Here is a 21,006-nt window from a genome sequence, read left to right as displayed (position 1 = left end):
GTTGCATCCTTTGTATATACTCTTGTATTTCGTCTTGATTGTATTTGTTGCGCAAACGAATACGGTTGATACAGATTGTATTCGCTTGCATCAAATACAGTTGCGCGAATGAATACAGCTGATACAAGTTGTATTCATTGCGCTTGCATTCATCGCACATTTAAATACAAGTAATATAAGCTAGTAGCAATTGAACAACAGTTATGAATGGTAATTAGGCAAACTATAATTATGTATGATAATTATGCTCTACATTGTAGTGCTTTGCGAAAGTTCCCCTTATTTTTTGTACCACAATCGTTGGTATTACACTTTTAATTTTTTAAAAAAAATTGTGATCCACCATATTGTGAAAATTTTCCTAAAATTCAGTCACAAAGCGTACAATGTACCAAGGTTCCTTCCAAACGTTTATAACGATATTCACAATACCAAGGGCTAACCATGTAATAATGCCAATATTTCAGCTTCTGTGTGTTGGTTTTGTTCTCCAAGAAATTTATCCATATGCATAATAAAAGAATTCACAACCTTGAGAAAAGGTGTCTTCATACTTTATCCTTTTTTATATTTACCCTTTTTTGGTCATTGTATATACATGATTGTTTATCCAATGAACCAAATGAATTTCTCCTTCAGAAAAAAAAACGCAAAAATTTAAGGAATTGTAGGAGAAAATACAGTAGCCAACCCTTGATCTACTCTTATATGGAGCTTGTTATATGTCATCAATGTCTTCTGATCTGATTTATAAGTTCCTTTACCTCTGGCAAGGACCTCGCCGTCTACATCTATAATCCCTTCTTTGGATGGATCATCTAACCGTGAACCCGGCTCCAGAACAAAAGCTTTAACCTGTGGTTGTTTTACAACAATCAGATGCCTTATTTACATTCAGATCAATGCATATGCAAATTTAAGGTTTAGGAACTTCCAACAAAAATGAACAAACAATACTGATATTCTCTATGTTAAGCGGACGTTCCAAAATGCTGCACACCCGTGTCAGATCCTTCAAAAAATGCACTACTTTTGGAGGATCTGACACGCACGTGGCGACATTTTTGGAGAGTCCGAGCAACACAGGATATCCTTTATAAGTAATAAGAAATGTAGTAGTTAAAAAGAGTATGCTTAAAGAGATGGAGAGTTTGCATGATGGAGCTAACTTATAGGGAAAAAAAATAAATATAAAGGCAGCGCGGTGTCCAAAGCATCCCGCGGTCAGGCAGGGTTCGAGGAAGAGCGCGATGGAGCTAACTTAAAGGTTAAAAAACTCTACCTTGAAATACAAGACATATGGTGATCTGACATGGCCACCTTTGTTTAACTCGGTCATCAACGATAGCAATGTTAGTTTTGGGCAGTCCTTTATCACAACCAAGTCCAAGTAACCATCTGAAAACTGCAAATGAGCCCAAGAGAAGGAATTAAGATTGCCATTCTACCGAGTATAGTTCTAAAAGCTGCACAGTTGGAAATAGTAAATTCAAAAGAGGTAATAATCAAGTTGCGTGCAAAGAAACAACGACGAACCTTGGCATCAGGTGCTGCAAGAGCATCTTCACCTCCCCAAGGTACATTATGAAGCCAGATTGATACAAAAGGCCCCTCAATCTTACGGTTGAAATCCTTCATGTGAAAAGTGGGACCACAATATCCCTTGTGCTGAACGAAATTCGATTTTACATCATCAATAGTTTCACCTTCCACATCAATTGGTTCTCCAAAAGTTTCGTAACCTGGTGCAGCCACAAATTTTATACAACCATTGTACCTCCTAAGGCGGAATATTCGCTGTATTGCCTGCACCAATAGTATCAGACCAGAAATTAAGGAGCATAATGATGATGGTTTAAAGGCAATAACTCAGCTAGCTTCTATTGTTTAGAACCACTAATCATGCTGTTAACTGAAGATGCATAATAGTTTTTGGAGGGAAGAAGGGTGGATTGCTAGGTTATCCAGAAGAATCGTTTATGTACATTATAAACAAGACAGAGCTGATCAAATTTCTGAATTTGAGATATTCTATTGGTGAGACCACGCCTTCCAAAGAAAAAGGGGAGAGAGAGAGAGAGAGAACAACGAATATCTCGCAAGCAAGACTGACGAAATCCAATTTTGTGACATATCTAAACATAAAAAATAATCACATAACTCAAAGAAAACAGATTGGAAAACGTACATAATAATCTATTCGAGCACTACCCATCCATCTATACTTTTCAGACTCGATATCAATATCAGCTATAAGACCTGGAAATCAAGAAATCTTCAGTCAACATCAATATCAGCTATAAGACCTGAAAAACAAGACGAGTCAGATAAAGCTTAAATGTCTATACTAATTTGTTAAGTACTTAAATAGTGGACCATGTGAAAACACAAATTATTCAGTGAAACTACAGGAATAAATGAAAGATTTAATACCCCAGGCGAGCATCAGCACACTGAAAAACCTGTTCTGCCCCTGTGAAACAGTAGCTACATCTAGTGATTGCTTGTGCCCTGCAAGAAACCAAGCAAAGAAAGAAAGTTTCTTACCCTTATTGAGTAAGAGTAATTAGAACTTCACCATGCAGAAACCACAGTTTTTTTTTCAAAAGCTTAGTATTCTCCACCTCTAATAATAGCAAGTGTTGCATTGGATGCAGTACAAGATTGACCAACGGCATCTAGAAGAGACTTCGCCATGCCGTTTCCAGTGCCTGTATTAACATATATGACAGACAATTATAACAATAGCGAAAGGGTTTCTACATACCAAGCTTTTGATTTAACTAATGACCATGCACATCACACTGTAAAACTTCAACCAACAGACAATGCTATAGTCTTAAGATAAAGAGGTTGCTGGGTTCACAAGTTAGAAGCCAAATATCTTCATACAGTTAAAACTAGTTTACCAAGATTAGACATACTGTGTTGCAGAACTTAAGACAAGTTACCTTGGTGGGTTCCTTTTGCTGAGAGTATAGACCTTGCTTAAATATTGTTGGTTGCACATTCAGTGCATCTATTATATGTATACAGATTACTGTCTATATTATGATTGCAAAATTTAATTCTACTATACATACTTTTGAAAACCATCACTAAGCACATTATAAAACTCTAGATATCAATTGCATTATCTTTCTCGAATGTGGTTTCCAAGGCATTAGCAACTTATGACAAATAAAGAAACTAGGCCTGATGCCAAAGTAAAAAATGTCGAATTCCAGTGGTAAAAGTTATTCAAATGCAGGGGGGCCAACAGTTGCCCATAAAGCCTACAATATCTAGGCAATTGTACTCCTTATTCTGTTGACAAAAATCCCATTCCATTTCCCCAATTAAGGAGGACGGTAGTTCTGCGATAATAGGGGGCAAATCTGATTTAATTCAGCTAACGCTACTAAACAATAGCAGTCATGGTGTGATTGAGATAAAACCTGTGTTTCTCACCAGTCACCACATAAACTAAAACAATGAAATAACAGATTAAAGCTTAAGGTTGATCCATTCTCAGTCTCTTTATATGATTTTTTGGTTGGCTCTACCATTTTCTTGCTGGAACAAGTTGCATAGAATCTCAGTTATCCTTAAATGTCATTGAAGTGGAATGATTGTTTAGTTGACACTAGTTTTTTTTTTTATGATGGTGGTGTCGGACCAGCTTGTGTACCTCGACATTTTCTTACTAGAACAAGTTGCCTAGTGTCTGACTTATCCTTAAATGTCCTTAAGGTGCACCCCATTTTCATTTATGTTTGTTTCATCAGTTTGTCAGGGTCCCTTTCCTTCTTCGAGGGTCCTCTTACTCAGAGTCGGTTAATAGGTCTCTCACATGGTGACAGACAGGAGTTATGCTCTTTTATGATCATGTTTGCTTATCACAATTTACAAGTGCATGACTGCATCCTATACGTATGCATTTAGCAGGAAAAGGAGAATAGAAAAGTTGCAGATACGTCATGTGCTGAATGTCTATCCTACATCTACAGGTAATCGAAATGTTTGTCAGCACCTCATACCATTTTCTACTAGTCAGAAAATTATACTTGAGCAATAATCCAGCAGTTTAGCAATTATCAGTATAAACATGTAAACAAGATGTTTACGCGACATATCAAAATACATACATCTTCACCTATAAAGCTAATTGAAATATACAAAACAAGCTCAGTGCTTATCAAAAGGAAAATAGCAATAAAGAGGAGACAAACCTGCAGGTATTACTCCCAGAGGCATCTTTATTGCAGAGTCCCAATCCTCCCTTTCAAGTAGTCCATTAACTACCTACTAAAAATTGAAAAATAAAAACAAGAAAGTGACCATGAGGATCACGGGTATGTTTATGATCCATTAACTCAGAACATAAAAGCCGAAAACCCGTGAAACAGTGTCACGGAGCAAACGCCTCCTGCAATGCAGGATTGAGTGAGGTCAGATGTTTGAGCTTTGTAACTGTTTCAATCATTTGAACTAAAGGGCAGCCCGGTGCACTAAGCTCCCGCTATGCGCCGGGTCCGGGGAAGGGCCGGACCACAAGGGTCTAGCGTACGCAGCCTTACCCTACATTTCTACAAGAGGCCGTTTCAATCATTTGAACTCACGACATAAATGTCGTCTGGAGCAAACTTAAAGGTGTTCCAAGTCTCATCTCTCAAATATTTCAGTGAAAAGAAGCTTGAGCAAATCATGTTCCTTCATGATTAACCGTTAACTAGTTATATTTCGATTTTGTGCATCCCAAATGTTACTACGCATATAAAACACAAAAACTATATAGCCGTATACATGTGCCCTAAAATTGATCTTTTGATTGTTTTCGCTGTGAAAGTTATTTACTTAGATTCACCAATTCTTTTGTTAAGTTCCCCAGTAACTAGCTTCAGGATACTTGATACAGGAAGCAAAACTGAAAATCCTCTTAGCCTTTTCCTCTTTCATTTTGAACCTGTAAGAACCTTGCACATCCATTTGCTTAAATATCCAGTAATACCCTTCTCTTAATTGACAAATTTAGAGGTTTTGAGCCCCATTTATTTTTTTGGGATAACTTTTGAGCCCCGAATTTGAAATCTCAGTTAATCAATCAATGCCTTAAGAACTGTTATGACTGGAAAGGACAAGTGTTAAATGTATCCATGATACTTTCATCTTTGATATATTTCACTGGGAATGGTATTTTAAATAAAGAATCTACTGAGCTTTATAACTAGAGAGCATAACTAGCCAATCCTCAAACAATTAAAGTCATTTCTTCGTCAAGTATATGATGAAAGAAGCCCTAGATTGCCCTTATTTCTTATTGCTGCCTTGTTTAGGTTTTCTGTTTGCATTACTTAGTGTTAGTTTGGTATTTTCGCTTTGGTTGTACGATTGGTGTGCTTGTTATTGCTCCTTCCCTTTTTCCTCCCTGAGCCAAGGGCCTACAGGAAACAGCCTCTCTGCCTTTTAGAGGCGGGGGTAAGGTCTGCGTATACTTCATCCTCCCCAGACGCCAATTGTGGGACTACACTGGGTTTGTTGTTTTTGTTGTTGTAAGAACACACAACAATAGGCCTAACCAACCATTAAAAGAATAATAGATGAAAATAGGAAGGACAAACCTACCTCAACCAAAATGCCGTCACCACTGACACAAACAACTCCATCATATCTCAGAATATCCAATGATTTAGCAACTTCCTTTGCATGTAGTTGATATTTAGTTTCTAAGGATCAAAGTTAAAGAGTAAAAATCTAGACTAAAGACAGAAAAATAATTTAACAAACAATAACTAGAACGCAGATAGCAAGACGATTCAGCTCTGCTAACCTTGCACTGTGTAGTCAATATGTGCATCATCAAGTAGTGGCTTTACACTGTCAATAAAAATCTTTGATGCAGATTTCTTTCCTCCATAAGGATTCACAAATACAAATAGTCTCTTTGGCCGACCTAAAATTCCATGAAGTCAGGTACCCAATATCATCATAAAGATTCATGGAAGCATAAAATATTACAAAGGGAACCATGATAAGGAGAATAACTATTTTACAGAATTGATCACTTTAAACTAGAACCATAATGAAGCATGCCTGAAATGCTTCTTTCTTCTGAGAGAAAGCAACTTAGCTAAAAAGATCACTCTATGTCCAGGGGCGGATGTAGTCCTATAGCTACGAGTTCATCTGAACCCATAACTGAACCCATAACTTTCGACACAGAATATATATATATATATATATATATATATATATATATATATGTAAAAACCTACTAACATCTTAACAAATATTAGATATGAACCCATTATTTTAAGTACATTGAGTTCAATGTTGAGAATATTAAAAATTGAGCCTTAAATTTTGAATCCTCCTCTGATTATGTCTAACAACAAAGTGATAATGGAGAAACAACTTTTCAACTTCCCTTTTCAGTCTTGCAATGAACCTTTTGTGTAAGTCAACTTATATTAAAAGGCAGCACGGTGCACTAGTATGGGGTCGGGGAAAGACCGGACAACAAGGGTCTGTTGTATTAAGTCTTACCATGCATTTCTATAAGAGATTGTTTCCACGGCTCGAACCCGTGACCTCTTAGTCATAGTCACATGCGGCAACTTTACCAGTTACGCCAAGGCTCCATTGGTGTAAGTCAATTTTTTTTTTTATAACCGTGGCATCCGGGCCAGTCTCATACTGAGAGCGTAAAAAATGCAAACAACTTAAACTCTTATTATAAGAGTTAGTACATGTTGTTGTTGATCACCTCACAATAAGGGCGTAAAAAGCTTTACACTAGCAACTGAAATAAACCTGCAACACTAAAATACAAGACGATCATCTTAAACATTCTAAAAAACTTTTTTTTTAAAAAAAAACTTACCAAGTGAATCAATGAACTCCTGAAGTTTTTGACTCCAAAGCCGAAGAGAATCCTCAGTCAACGGCTCAAAACTAAAACTCCTTCTCCTCACCGTAGCTCCCGTGTTCCCGCCGCAGGAAATTCCACCTCCGTTCTCCTTAACAGCTCTGATTTTAATCTTAGAACCTTTAATTAAAAACCCGAGAACCTCTTTCTTAATCGACAAGCAATATTCCCGCCATCGGAGTTTCCCTTCCGCCGTTAAAGTTACCGGAGTCACAACCCCGTTAATCCGAACCCGGTCCGATAGAACCGGAGAAGAACCGGCCTCTTTGTGACCCATATTTTGCCGTGAATTAGTCTCCGTCTCTGTTGGTGAAGCATTATATATATGATGATAGGGCCGGCTTTAGTGTGGAACAAGAGACGGGTTTAGACGAAGCTTCTCTCGTATTGCACGCCAGAGGTTGTTTTTTGTACGCTTTGTAAGGTGACTGCTATAGTATGTTTTTTAAGATTCGTTGACATGACCCATGAAGGTCCATTAGTGCGACCAGCAGAGGTGGATTCTTTTTTGGAAAATGACACTTTATCAAAATAATAAACGGAAAAAATATGTATATGTTGTAAAACCTATAGTTAATGTGTCTCGTACAACTGACACTAGTTAGTTTTGTGGACCCAAATTTCTGTAAACCCAGAAGTGTAAGATCGGGATCCACAAATTTGTGAGACAAAAAGGAGTCTTATACAACTAGAGTCAGTTGTATGAGACACAAAATAAAACTTCTCACTTAACGTGGATGTCCACTACTCCCACTATTTTCACTCATGATGTGAATAACCTCCCAATACTAATCACTATTATGATTGTAACTCTCGTATCTCCATGACCTCTTCCCATGATCTTTCCCCCGTGATCTCAATTGTTAATGTCATGTTTAAGACATCATTTTGTAACATTCATATGTAATAGTATAAAAGGCATGAAATGTGAGATGGAATACACTTGATGAAATAAGAAAGTTATCTCTTCTTCTCTTAGTCTACTTATCTTCTTAGTTTATATTGTTACTTTGAGCTACATTTCTTAATATGTTATCAGCACGACCTCTCTAACCTCAAGATTGAATTCCACTTGCAAAGGTATATACCTACAACCCAGTGTCCAAATTATCAAATTGTTGCTACGCATTTCTTTTATGTGCAATCTACTTCTTTTGGATTGACTCAATTAGAATTATGTGTTGTCTCGTAAAAGGGAAATATGACAATTATACTGAGTGCATTATGTTTAATGCCAATACTTGACATGTTCGTCAGAATAGTTAAGATTAGTTGAAATAGTTTTTCTTACTATTTTAATACTATCAAATGACTTCCCGATTTCTTTCATTACGACTAATGGCTTTCGGGGAAAAAAATATTTTTGTTTATTTTGAAGAATTATATGTTTATATTTATTATTGCGGCATAACTAATTCATGCATTTTTATGGTGATTAACTGGTCAATTGATGTTATTATTTTTATGGGATATGATCAGATTGACCTTTGATGATAATATTTTCGTTTATTTCCTTTTACTATTTTTAATTCATTTATTTTCTTTGATAATTTTTACTATGTCAAATTTGTCAAAGCTTGAGTTTGTAGCACTTGACATTTCTGGAAAGAATGATCTATCATCGATTCTCGATGCTGAGTTTCACTTAGCCGTTAAAGACCTTGGTAACACCATTACCCAGGGTAATGAGGCATCAAGCAAAGACAAAGCGAAGGCCATGATTTTCCTTCGTCATCATTTGGATGAAGGTTTGAAAGTTGAATATTTGACAGTGAAAGATCCACTTGAATTGTGGACTGGCCTGAAGGAAAGGTATGATCACCTTAAGGATACGGTATTGCCAAAGGCTCGATATGAATAGATGCACCTACGACTGCAAGATTTTAAGACCGTAAGTGAGTATAACTCACTTCCCAATTGAAATTATGTGGGGATGTTATGAATGATGAGGATTTGTTGGAAAAGACTCTTACGACTTTTCATGCCTCAAATATGGTACTACAGCAGCAATACCGTGAAAGGGGTTTTAAAAAGTATTCTGAATTGATCTCATGCCTTTTGGTGGCTAAACAACATAATACCCTTTTGCTGAAAAATTATGAAGCTCGTCCCACAGAGTTAGCTCCGCTTCCTAAAGCGAATATGGCAGCTAGACGTGATAAGTCTGGAAAAAGACAGAATAATAATCATACCCATATGAATGTATGTGGGCATGGCAATGGTAAGACGATATAATAGTCGTCATCGTAGTGGTCATGGCAAACGAGAGAACAATATGGGTTCTCAAAACAATCCTTCAAGAGGCAAAAGCGGTAACTGCCACCGCTGTGGCATGAAAGGTCATTGGAAAATTGAATGTCGTGCACCTGAGTATTTTGTCAGACTTTATCAAAACTTCGTCAAAAGAAAGACAAATAATGTTGGAGCATCTTCTGCTAATGTTCCAGTGGAGTCTCACTTGACCTTTAAAAATAATTTTGAGGCAGGGCCTTCAAACAAAAATGATGACAAAGCAGAGGCAAATCTTGCTTTGAATGATGATGATTTTCAAGACCTCGATGAACTTACTCATTTGGAAGTTGAAGATTTCTTTGGAGATCAAAACTAAAGTTTGATCATTTTACTGGGGAATGCAATTATGTTGTTATTTTTATTTTCAATGTTTTTATCTCGTCTAAAGTTGTTTTTATTTTCAAGTAGTACTTAAGTTGTCTTATGTTGTCGTTGGTGATGTTAGTTTTTCCGTATTTCTCATGATGTACTTTTATTTTTTTTATGAAGAAATTAAAATTCTCCAGTCTTCAATTGGATCCAAGATGAGTAATGAAGATTTATGCATTTTTGATAGTGCTACAACTTACACAATATAAAGAGAAAAGAAATTTTTCTCTTATTTGGTTATGAAAAAGGCCTATGTTAATACAATTATCTGGTAGTACAAAGTTAATTGAAGACTCTGGAAGAGCGGCCTTATTACTACCTGGAAGAACAATATTAACTATTGATAGTGCATTATATTGTAGTAAATCTCAATGAAACTTGTTGAGTTTCAAAGCTATTCGCCAAAATGGCTACCATGTTGAGACATCAAACGAAGGAAAGGTTGAATACATTTATATTACTACAATAAAAGTGGGAAAAAAATATGTGCACAAAAAATTACCTGCATTTTCTTCTGGGTTGTACCACACAAACATTGGTGTGGTTGAATCACATGCCATAGCAAACAAACAGTTTACTACGTCTAATAATTTTATCATTTGGCATGACCGGTTGGGTCATCCGGTTCTAACATGATGCGCAGAATAATAGAGAATTCAAATAGGCACACATAGAAGAAGAAGAAGATTCTTCAATTTAAGGAATTCTCTTGTGATGCTTGTTCTCAAGGAAAATTGGTTATTAAACCATCAGCAGCTAAAGTTGGGATTGAATCCCCTGCATTTCTGAAACGTATACAGGGTGATATATGTGGACCTAATACACCCTCCATATGGACCATTGAAGTATTTTATGGTCTTGATAGACGCATCTACAAAATGGTCACATGTGTGCTTATCGTCAACTCGTAATATGGCATTTGCCAGATTGTTGGCCCAAATAATAAGGTTAAGAACACAATTTCCAGATTAGGTAATTAAGACAATTCGTCTTGATAATGCTGGTGAATTTACATCTTAGGCCTTTACATAGTATTGCATGGCCACTGAAATAAAAGTTGAGCATCCGGTTGCTCATGTTCATACTCAAAATGGTCTAGCAGAATCATTGATTAAACGCCTCCAACTAATAGCTAGACCATTGCTAATGAGGACAAAACTTCCCCTTTCAGTATGGGAACATGCTATTTTGCATGCAGCGGCACTTGTGCGCATAAGGCCAACCAGTTATCATAAAGTCTCCGCACTACAGTTGGCTTTTGGTCAGGAGCCAAATATTTCTCATCTAAGAATTTTTGGATGTGCGGTATATGTTCTAATTGCTCCACCACAATGCATAATGATGGGTCCCCAAAGAAGGTTGGGAGTATATGTTGGTTATGAATCTCCTTATATTATTAGATATCTAGAACCTATGTCAGTAGATTTGTTTACATCCAGATTTGTTGATTGTCATTTTGATGAATCGGTTTTTCCAACATTAGGGAGAGAAAATAAACAACTGGAAAAAGAGATAGATTGGAACGTATTATCTCTATCTCATTTGGATCCTCGTACAAATCAATGTGAACAAGAAGTTCAAAAGATCATTTATATGCAAAATGTTGCAAATCAATTGCCAGATGCATTTATTAACCTTTCATGGGTTACTAAATCGCATATTCCAGTTGTAAATGCTCCAATTCGAGTTGATGTCCCAGATGGATAGTATGATAATGCAAATAAGTATAGGCCACGCCTTAAACGTGGTAGACAAAATCGGTTCCAAGGATAAGAATCCCCGAAAAAGGAAAGGAGCAAATGATCAAATTGATCATAACATGGAGGCAATTGCTCAAGAGGAGCATAAAGACATAATAATTAATAAGACCTCACCGGAGGTTCTAGTACCTGAAAATGATGAAAATGAAGAGATTTCAATAAGTTATGTCTCTACGGAAAAAAGGTGGAACCGGAATAATGTTATTGTTGAAAATAATTTTGCATATAATGTTGCAATTGAAGTAATACAACAAGATGAGGATCTTGAGCCAAAATTTGTCGATGAATATAGACAGAGAAATAATTGGCCAAAATAGAAAAATGCAATTCAAGCAAAATTGGCTTCACTCGAAAAACGTGAAGTTTTCGGACCAATAGTCCAAACGACTTAAGGTGTCAAGCCAGTGGGGAACAAATGGGTTTTTGTGCGAAAATGAAATGAGAAATGTGAAGTCGTAAGATATAAAGCATGACTTATGGCACAAGGGTCTTCGCAAAGGCCTGACATTGATTATATGGAGACATATTCTCATGTGGTAGATGCAATTATCTTCAGGTATCTAATAAATCTAGCAGTCCATGAAAAGTTTGATATACGGTTGATAGATGTTGTCACAACCTACTTATATGGCTTACTGGACAATGAAATTTTTATGAAAATCCCTGAAGGATTTAAAGTTCCCGAAGCACATAAAAGTTCAAGTGAAACTTGTTCAATAAAGCTTCAAAAATCCTTATACAGATTGAAGCAATCAGGGAGGATATGGTACAATAGTCTTAGCGAGTATTTGCTAAATTAAGGATACAAAAATGACCCTATTTGCCCTTGTGTCTTTATTAAAAGGTCTGGATCTGAATTTGTCATCATAGTTGTGTATGTTGATGACTTGAATATCATTGATGTAGCAACCCCTTTGGGAGGGTGCTACTTAGGAAACAAATCTAATTTACTACTTATAAAATATTAAAAAGATATTAGTTAAAAATATTCAGAATAATTTAGTGGCGGACATAGGCCCATGCGAAAAGGTTCAAAGTGCAATATTTTTTTTAAAAAAAAATACACTTCATAATTTTATTTTAAATGAAATACAATGTCAAAATATCAACATAAGGTGATATAACCCTTCTTGAACAATCAACAGATTAAAGCAACTTTCTAACAAATTTATACTTTCATTCAACATCACTGCAAGTTTGTATTGTACATAAATTTCAAACTATCAGGTATATAAAAAGGAAACTAGTTTTCTCCTTTGTACATATTTACAAGACAAAGTGTAAATTCAGCATATTACAAGACTTGAGTTATTAACTCACCCTAAAACAGCAAAACAAGTTGCCAAATTTAAGTTACAAGATTTTGGTTTTAAAATCCAACAAGCCTCCAAATAACATTCATAAATGTGACACACACACACACACGCACACACACACACACATATATATATATATATATATATATATATTATATACATGTCCCAAAACTATGCAAAACCAAGGTGCATATGCAAATGTGATCTCCATAAGTGCTCCTAAAAGATTACTTCATAATGACCGTCTTTAGATTTCATCCTGTACATTACCTACGATAGAAAACAACTATCGCTAAGCATAAAGCTTAGTGGCGTATAAACTTTAGGCTTAGAGTCATTAAATTCTCCAATTCCCCTTTTGTTAGCTCAATTTAACATAGTTTAAAATAAGTAAACAAATATATCAAACATATCAAATATCAAACTTTGAAGTGTTTCCAAATATCAATAACAATGTTCAAGAGTTGAGAAAGTGTATACAATCAATCCAAGAGAGTTTACCAGATATCCATATTTCGCCCAATATGTATGTCATGCCATCACACTAAGCATAATCAGATATCAAGATGGACTGAAGCCCCAAATCAAGTAGGGTCAAAACCCAATAGTCAAGAGAATCAAGAACCATATTAAAAATGGCTTCCTAGTTCGCACTTAACGCGGACAAGTTCCATAATTTAAGACGAACTACAAATCCAAAGTCAAGATGGCAAAAGATCCAAATCAAGAGGCATGCCAAGATGAATGACAAAGTCACTGCCACAAGAAGGACAAAGCCCCAACAAGAATGCAAAATGATCAAACAATTCGTACGAATAGGCGATTTAGCAAATATCTGACAATACTTGATATAATACGAATATAACAATATAAATTGAAGATAAGATAAATAAATATTAGGTTATTTCAAAATATTTCAGCAAGCAAAAAGAGTACAAAATTTATATACAAACCTTGGTGTTTTACCACAAAACAATTCAATCACAACTTGGGGACGTTCGAATCGTCTACGCCGTAAAATAACCAAATCCGTCCACTTCCTCAAACACTTTTCCTTTGATTTTTCAAGGGTTTATATACCTTAAATACATAATCAAATATCTAAATAAATTCAGTAATTTAACATGTCAAACTAAACATGATATTGGTGAAAATTACCCAAAAATGTTTGAAATAGAAATTCTGGACAGTATCATTGTTTCGTGTTGTGGCTCAATTTTGAAGATCTAAACGGACAAACTAGACTGTATAATCTTCATAAAAGTTGTAGATCTATGTCTTAGAGTTTAATAACATCTTTCATAACCCCAACATCTATTTTGTACATAAAGTTATGCTAATATTACTAACAGTAGTACATGGAGTATTTCTAAAACTGAAAATATGGGCAACACCTGCCCTGTACTTTCTGATCCCTTTTCGGGTAAATACCAGCAAAACTAGATTTTGTTTCCTTCATAAGAGTTATATATCTATGAAATATCTTTCCAGAAAGTCCTGGATCACTTAAATAGGAGCTCCATACAAAAGGATATGTAGAAAATACTAATAGTTGTCTAGTATAAAAACGAGTTTAGAAATTTACCACAAAAGAGTGGAGCAACTTGATCTTCACCAAAAAAACGAATTTTGCTGATTGATTTACTAGAAATTTATGGTGGTTTCATGAAATGTTTAGAGGCTAAGAAGAAGAGAGGGTAGGTGGTTTTGTTTCTTTGTCTTGCAAGAATGAAACAAGAGAGAAGGATATGGAAAGGCAAGTCTTCCAAAGTTATATCTAAACTTTGGATAAGTATGAAAAAATGTGACTGCCCAAATTACTAATATCTTTAGATAAATACAAAAGGTTGGTAGCCCAAAAACTTAATTATATAATATATTTAATAACAATTCATCAAAATAATATTAAGTGTTATACATAGCAACACCATGAAGCTTCTTTGTCAATATTAACACAACCTAAAGTAAGAAATTTTCATATATTGTCAATTTCACGTTTAGGAAGTGCAAAGTAAAATATCTCCTCATTATAAAAATGCCCAATCAAGAATGCAAATATTATTAAAATTTTGAGGTGTTACAATTGGCACTTCTAAAGAGCTTCCAAAGGCTGTAGAGTGCTTGAAGAAAGAATTTGAAATGAAAGATCTTGGTAAGACAAAATTTTATCTCGGCCTCCACATTGAGCATGTACCAAATAGAATTTTTGTCCAAAGGTTTTAAAGCGATTTTACATGGATAATGCACACTCATTGAGTACCCCAATGGTTGTGAGATCGTTTGACATAAATAAAGATCCATTTCGGCCTCAAGAAAATGATGAAGAGCTCGTTGGTGATGAAACTCCATATCTTAGTGCAATTGGGGCACTGATGTATCTTGCCAACAATACTCGACCAGATATTGCTTTTGCAGTAAGCTTATTAGCAAGATTGAGCTCCTCCCCAACAAGAAGACATTGTAATGGTGTTAAGCATATATTTAGATATCTTTGAGGAACTATAGATATGAGATTATTTTATTCTAATGAATTCAAGTCAGAAATGATTGGCTATGCCGATGCAGGTTATTTGTCTGATCCACATAAAGCCCGATCTCAAACATGCTATTTGTTTACATATGGAGGTACAACTATATCATGGCGTTCAATGAAACAAACAATATCTGCCACATCTTCAAATCATGCTGAGATAATAGTCATTCATGAGGCTAGTCGGGAATGTATTGGGTTGAGATCAATGACTCAGCATATTCAGGAAATGTGTGGTTTTCCTATGAAAATAGATAATCCAACTACACTATATGAAGACAATGATGCTTGCATTGCTCCACTGAAAGGAGGATACATCAAAGGAGACAGAACAAAGCACATTTCACCAAAGTTCTTTTTTACGTATGATCTTCAACAAAATGGTGAAATTAATGTTCAATAGATTCGTTCATGTGAAAATTTGGCTGATATGTTCACTAAGGCATTACCAACCTCAACATTTGAGAAGTTGAGACAGAAGATTGGAATGCGTCGTCTTCAAGAAATAAAGTGATGTTTTCATGAGGGGGAGTAAGATACGTGATGTACTCTTTTTTCCTTAGTCTAGGTTTTGTCTCACTGGGTTTTCCTGGTAAGGCTTTTAACGAGGCAGCAAATAAAGCATATTACAGATATGTGTACTCTTTTTTCTTCACTAATATTGTTTCCCACATGATTTTTTCTTAGTAAGGTAACGAGGTATATTATCTATTTTTGGACATCCAAGCGGGAGTGTTGTAAAACCTATAGTTAATGTGGATGTCCACTACTCCTACTATTTTCACCCATGATGTGAATAACCTCTCACTATTCATCACTATTATGATTGTAACTCACACACCTCCATAACCTCTCCCCATGATCTCAATTGTTAATGTCATGTTTAAGATAATCATTTTGTAACCTTCATATGTAATAGTATAAAGAGAGGCATGAAATGTGAGATGGAATATGTCACACCTCCTTTTTCCGTACCCGCGAGGGTACAAGGGAGTTTTTTCCAATTAAAGGACAATCGAAATGGGATTGGTTTATTTATTTCAGAGTCGCCACTTGGGAGATTTAGGGTTTCCCAAGTCACCAATTTTAATCCCAAATCGATGAAAAGAATGACTCCATATTACAGTCTGCGTACCAGAAATCCGGATAAGGAATTCTGTTAACCCGGGAGAAGGTGTTAGGCATTCCCGAGTTCCGTGGTTCTAGCACGGTCGCTCAACTGTCATATTCGGCTTATTTATCTGATTTTAATACAATTGTGAATTGATGTGCCAATTTTAACTTTTTAACCGCTTTATTATTATTGTTTTTAAAAGAAATGTGAACATCGTTGAAGATTCAGAGGTATTTTTTCTATTTTTCTTTTGTGTATTTTACGTGTATTTTATGTTTGTTTAATTTTTCATAATTTTCTAGTCAAATTTTTGTTATACTGTCCCCTACCCGTCAACTTGATTCTAAATGTGAATTGTTTCTGTTGATTGTGATTATGTACAATGTGTGTAATCGACTCGACTAAGTTCGTCGATTAGTTATATCATAAATCCTGCTTCTGAAAATGTTGACTGAAATAACCTGTTTTGGATGGATTATTTTGCTATAATCAGTTAATTAGTTATTGTTAATCAGTTGGTTCTTGTTTAATAAATCCATCAAATGGACGTTATATGTGTGTTGTTTTCTGAACATTAAGTTCAGAACATTGTCAATATATTGACAATGCTCCTGTTTGTTTGATCTTAGTTCAAAAGCTGAGTTCAGTTGAATTATTAGGCTGAATTCAGTATAATGTTGTTATGATATTAGGTTTAATTTCAATTTCACAAATGTTGGTTAGATACCATTGTGTTAGAAAAGTGCATTCTCAGTCAAGATTCAGTCCAGAACTTGATAGGATTGGTTATAGCTGTTTAATTCAGAAGGATAATCGATTCTGAACAATTTTTAAAATCTATTTTGTATCAGATTCTGATTTCCTTGAGGGCAGTAATAACAGTAAGCTTTCAGGGGTACTACTGGTAATGAAACAGTGAGGATAGTAGTGTGCTGATAGTGGAGTGTTAGTAGCTTTTAATTTAATGGGGTAATGGGAAACAAAGGGTAATGGGTTGCTGAAAATCAGGGAAAAGTTAGCTTAATGAGATTTAAAGTGGAAAACAAATTTTTAATGGAAATTTTCTGTTTTTTTTAAAAGATAAAGGGGAGGACAGACCTGTATAAGATAGAGGGGATTGGGACTGATTAAGGAGGGACTCAGAATTTGAAAGAGAAAAAAATCTGATTTAAGAGCTTTTCAGAAAAAGATTGAGAGAGATACATTGAGAAAAATCAGAAATAGAAATCTGAAAAATTGAGAAGAACAGAATCAGATAGAGGATAGAAGGAAAGAAAGAAAAATCAGAAATAGTAAAAAGAATTCTACATCAGACACTAGTATTAAGGCTGATTTTTGAAATTAAGAACTTTTCAGTTTTCCTTTTCTAAAGTCTTAGAATCAGACATATTGTTCAGTTTAAAAATCTGAAACTTTAAAGAAGTCTTGTACTGTGTTTCTGAGTTCCTCGGGCCTTGTTTTGTTGACCAAATCTGTTGAACATTGGTATATTCTGCTGAATTTGTTATTGCTGCTACTGCTGAAATTTACTCTTCCTACCTCATTTTCAGGTACATGTCTTTTAAATTTTATGTTGGAAAGAGATTCAACATGACAAATAAATAGAGTTTGAATTGTAATACTGTCTTCTACTCATTTGAGTTCTTTAGTTGAAAATTTCAGCTTTGGTTTCATGTTGGTTAACCAGTAGTGAGTTCGACTCGATGGCTACAAGTTAATTGTCTTGTTTTGAAATTCATATAAAACTTTGTAATAATGTTTTCCATGTCAAAATTTCATGAGTTTAGTTATCTTTGAATGGTGTAAATAGGAAGCATGACAGAAAGTTGGCTTTTATTTACACTTTATGGTATTGTTAGCTAGGCATAACATAATATGGAAATATCAAGAAAAATATGCTATTAGTTTATTTTATCAATTAGTTAATTGTTGTTTAAGGCTAGATGATGATTGGCTGCATTTTATTCATATATGGTGTAATAGTGATTATGATTAACATCAATAGTCGGAAGTTGCATTAGTATCCTCTGCTATGCTTGCAAATATCAAAATATGGTGAATAATGTTATATGCAATATCACTTTATTAAGTTAATTAGGTAGATTTGTTCTCTTTCTTAAAATAACAAATGGCTTAGGAATGTTATAATGTGAAAGTTAATAGTTAGTAATAATTCACATAGATTGAGAATCAAATTGGTTTGATTATATATATATCTATCCTAACTCAATCATAGGCATAATTGATTAAATTAATTTCGTCTATGAAGATTAAAACAAGTATATGAGAATAAGATGAGATGTACGAACACAAATTGCAAAACTTTATATCAATGGTAATTATGAATAGAACTTGCACTAAATAAAAATAATAAAAGTTCTTGAAAAATATTCTTTCCTTTATAATTCATTTTCAGTTTCATATACGATTCATTCTTTGGCATATATATATATATATATATATATATATATGTTATATTTGTTAAAAATAGTATTAATCATATTTTTGTTTTGTTCTTTGAATTTGAATAGTTGGAATGAATATAATTTATATCCGGAAATTATAATCGACGGGCAACATTTAATAAATTGTGAATTTCTTTTAAAAGAATTTAATGACATCCCTTGAATATGAATTTCTCAGTATTTTCATATAAAATGTGTAGATATAACAAACAATTTGTGGAAAAATTCATAATACCATTAAGAATATTTGGTGTAATTAGGGATACGTTCGCGTAATCTGATTATACCAATAAAAGCAATTCGAATTATGCGTACGCGCAATTTCGAGCGAATATTTAATATAAGGGATTTCTTAGAGGACGTTAAAGTAATTTCATAAAAACCCGAGATGTGCAGTTCACTATTTAAGAAAAACAAATATTCTTGATTCGATCTCGAAAAAAAAATGATTGCTTAATAAATATATTATCAAAAGTTATTGTGTACACGTACGCGTGACACAATTCCGCATTTTTAAATTTATAACACGAATATACGTACGCGTAATTCGATTCAAAGAAGGGTCCTTAATCACAATAAGTAAAAGCGGTAGAAAAATCACGTAACAAAAAGTATATTTAATAAAAATCAAGATAATTAAGCCAATAATAAAAACAGTTAAGCGACCGTGCTAGAACCACGGAATTCGGAAATGCCTAACACCTTCTTCCGAATTAACAGAATTCCTTACTCAGGATTTCTGGTTCGCAGAATAATAAACAGAGTCATATTCTCCTCGATTCAGGGATTAAAATAGGTGACTTGGGACGCCTTAAAAATCCCAGGTGGCGACTCTGAAATAATTAAGTAAATCCCGTTTCGACTGTTTTTCAATTGGAGAAAACTCCCCCACGTGTCCCGCGGGCGCGGTGAAAAGGAGGTGCGAAAGCTCTGGCGACTCTGCTGGGGACAAAACCCAGAATCTCTTGTTCAGGGTTTAAAGAATTCGAGCTTAAAATATCTGTGTTAATTGGCTTTATTTACTATATGATTTTCAACTGTTTATATGCTAATATGCTAAATGTTGCTTTTTACCGCTTTAATATTATTTGAATTGTGAATATATACAACTGCTACGAAACCCCCTTCTTTCTGAGTCTTCTGAATTTATGGTGTACACGTGCGCGTGACCCACCTTTCTGTTAAAGTCATACCAAATAAGACGGAGTTGGGACAAGTAACTAGGCCGGGCAGACTTTCGTGCTCCCGGTACGTTGCCCCCGCTTCGGCTCAAACTGTCCGTTTGGGTAAGCCAGGTTTAGAACAATCAACCTCAGGTTTTACACTTAGAATAACTCAGCCATGTACCGGATCCCTAGTAGGAACGTATATTTGCATCATGTACATTTGGCCTTGGAGACTCAACACAGGGGTTGGGTCTGTCTAGGACAGGTGAACCCGAAATAAAAAGACCATCATGATGCATCCTACTTGCTACTTGTGCATTCATTTGCCTCGAACATGCTTGTTGACCAGCTTAAATGAAATCATGGTGAGAAGAGAGGAATAAAATGGGTTGTTTTAAAAATTTCAAAAAAAGAAAAATAGTTTTAAATCTTGAAATAAAGGTATTTAATAAATAAAAAAATTCGAAAATGATTTTTTTAGTATAAATTTTCAAAATAAATTTTGACTTTATTAAAATTAAATTTCAGATACAAAATGAGCACCACACAAAGCCCCTCATCCACGAGTACAGAAGAATTTCTATTTCAGCTTCAAATGTGGTGGTATGATTTAGGCGAAGATGGTCAAAAATGGGTCGTCAAGCATTTGGGAAATCTCACGGACATTATGAAAGTTAAACCCCGTGATGATCTGATTGCGGCGTTAGTAACTTTTTGGGACCCTGTTCACAATGTCTTTCGTTTCTCTGACTTCGAGCTTACTCCTACATTAGAGGAGATAGCTGGATATGCTGGTTTTGACGGAAGTCTAAGAAATCAAAGCTTGATATTCACAAAGGCTCCTTCGGTACATCGATTCTTCGGTCTTCTGAACATCAGCAGTCAAATCAGGAAAAACAATGTCATCAATGGATGTTGTTCCTTCAACTTTTTGTATTCAAGGTTCGGAAAGTCAGATGGGTTCGAAATTCATGAGAAAGGCCTTACCAACAAGCAAAACAAAGACACTTGGCAGATTCACCGTCGCTTTGCCTTCATGGTGGCTTTTCTAGGAGTCATGGTCTTCCCAAACAAAGAGCGAACAATT

General features: G+C 34.9%; 2 protein-coding genes across 3 annotated transcripts; one reads left to right on the top strand and one right to left on the bottom strand.

Annotated features, from left to right (window-relative positions):
* Window positions 1-532: 532 nt before the first annotated feature.
* On the bottom strand, window positions 533-7,334 carry LOC104239972 (sphingosine kinase 2-like). Of its 2 annotated transcripts, XM_009794746.2 has the most exons (10): window positions 6,863-7,334; window positions 5,810-5,932; window positions 5,605-5,705; window positions 4,212-4,284; window positions 2,625-2,711; window positions 2,434-2,511; window positions 2,189-2,259; window positions 1,537-1,806; window positions 1,283-1,405; window positions 533-855 (listed from the first exon to the last, which is right to left on the bottom strand). In XM_009794746.2, exons 1-10 carry the CDS (start codon window positions 7,182-7,184, stop codon window positions 658-660), a joined length of 1,446 nt encoding a protein of 481 aa, XP_009793048.1. In that variant the 5' UTR covers window positions 7,185-7,334; the 3' UTR covers window positions 533-657. The 2 variants fall into 2 exon arrangements, with proteins under 2 accessions (XP_009793048.1, XP_009793061.1); XM_009794759.2 differs by lacking the exons at window positions 5,810-5,932; window positions 6,863-7,334 and having other exon boundaries at window positions 4,212-4,287.
* Window positions 7,335-14,878: 7,544 nt separating this feature from the next.
* Window positions 14,879-15,577, top strand: LOC138878686 (secreted RxLR effector protein 161-like). The gene is made up of 2 exons (XM_070158373.1): window positions 14,879-15,104; window positions 15,210-15,577. The coding sequence occupies exons 1-2, from the start codon at window positions 14,879-14,881 to the stop codon at window positions 15,575-15,577; spliced, it is 594 nt and encodes a 197-aa protein (XP_070014474.1).
* Window positions 15,578-21,006: the final 5,429 nt, after the last annotated feature.

This window comes from Nicotiana sylvestris, chromosome 9 (genome assembly GCF_000393655.2).
Source record: "Nicotiana sylvestris chromosome 9, ASM39365v2, whole genome shotgun sequence".
Taxonomy (NCBI): domain Eukaryota; kingdom Viridiplantae; phylum Streptophyta; class Magnoliopsida; order Solanales; family Solanaceae; genus Nicotiana; species Nicotiana sylvestris.
This window is presented reverse-complemented; position numbering and strand designations above follow the sequence as displayed.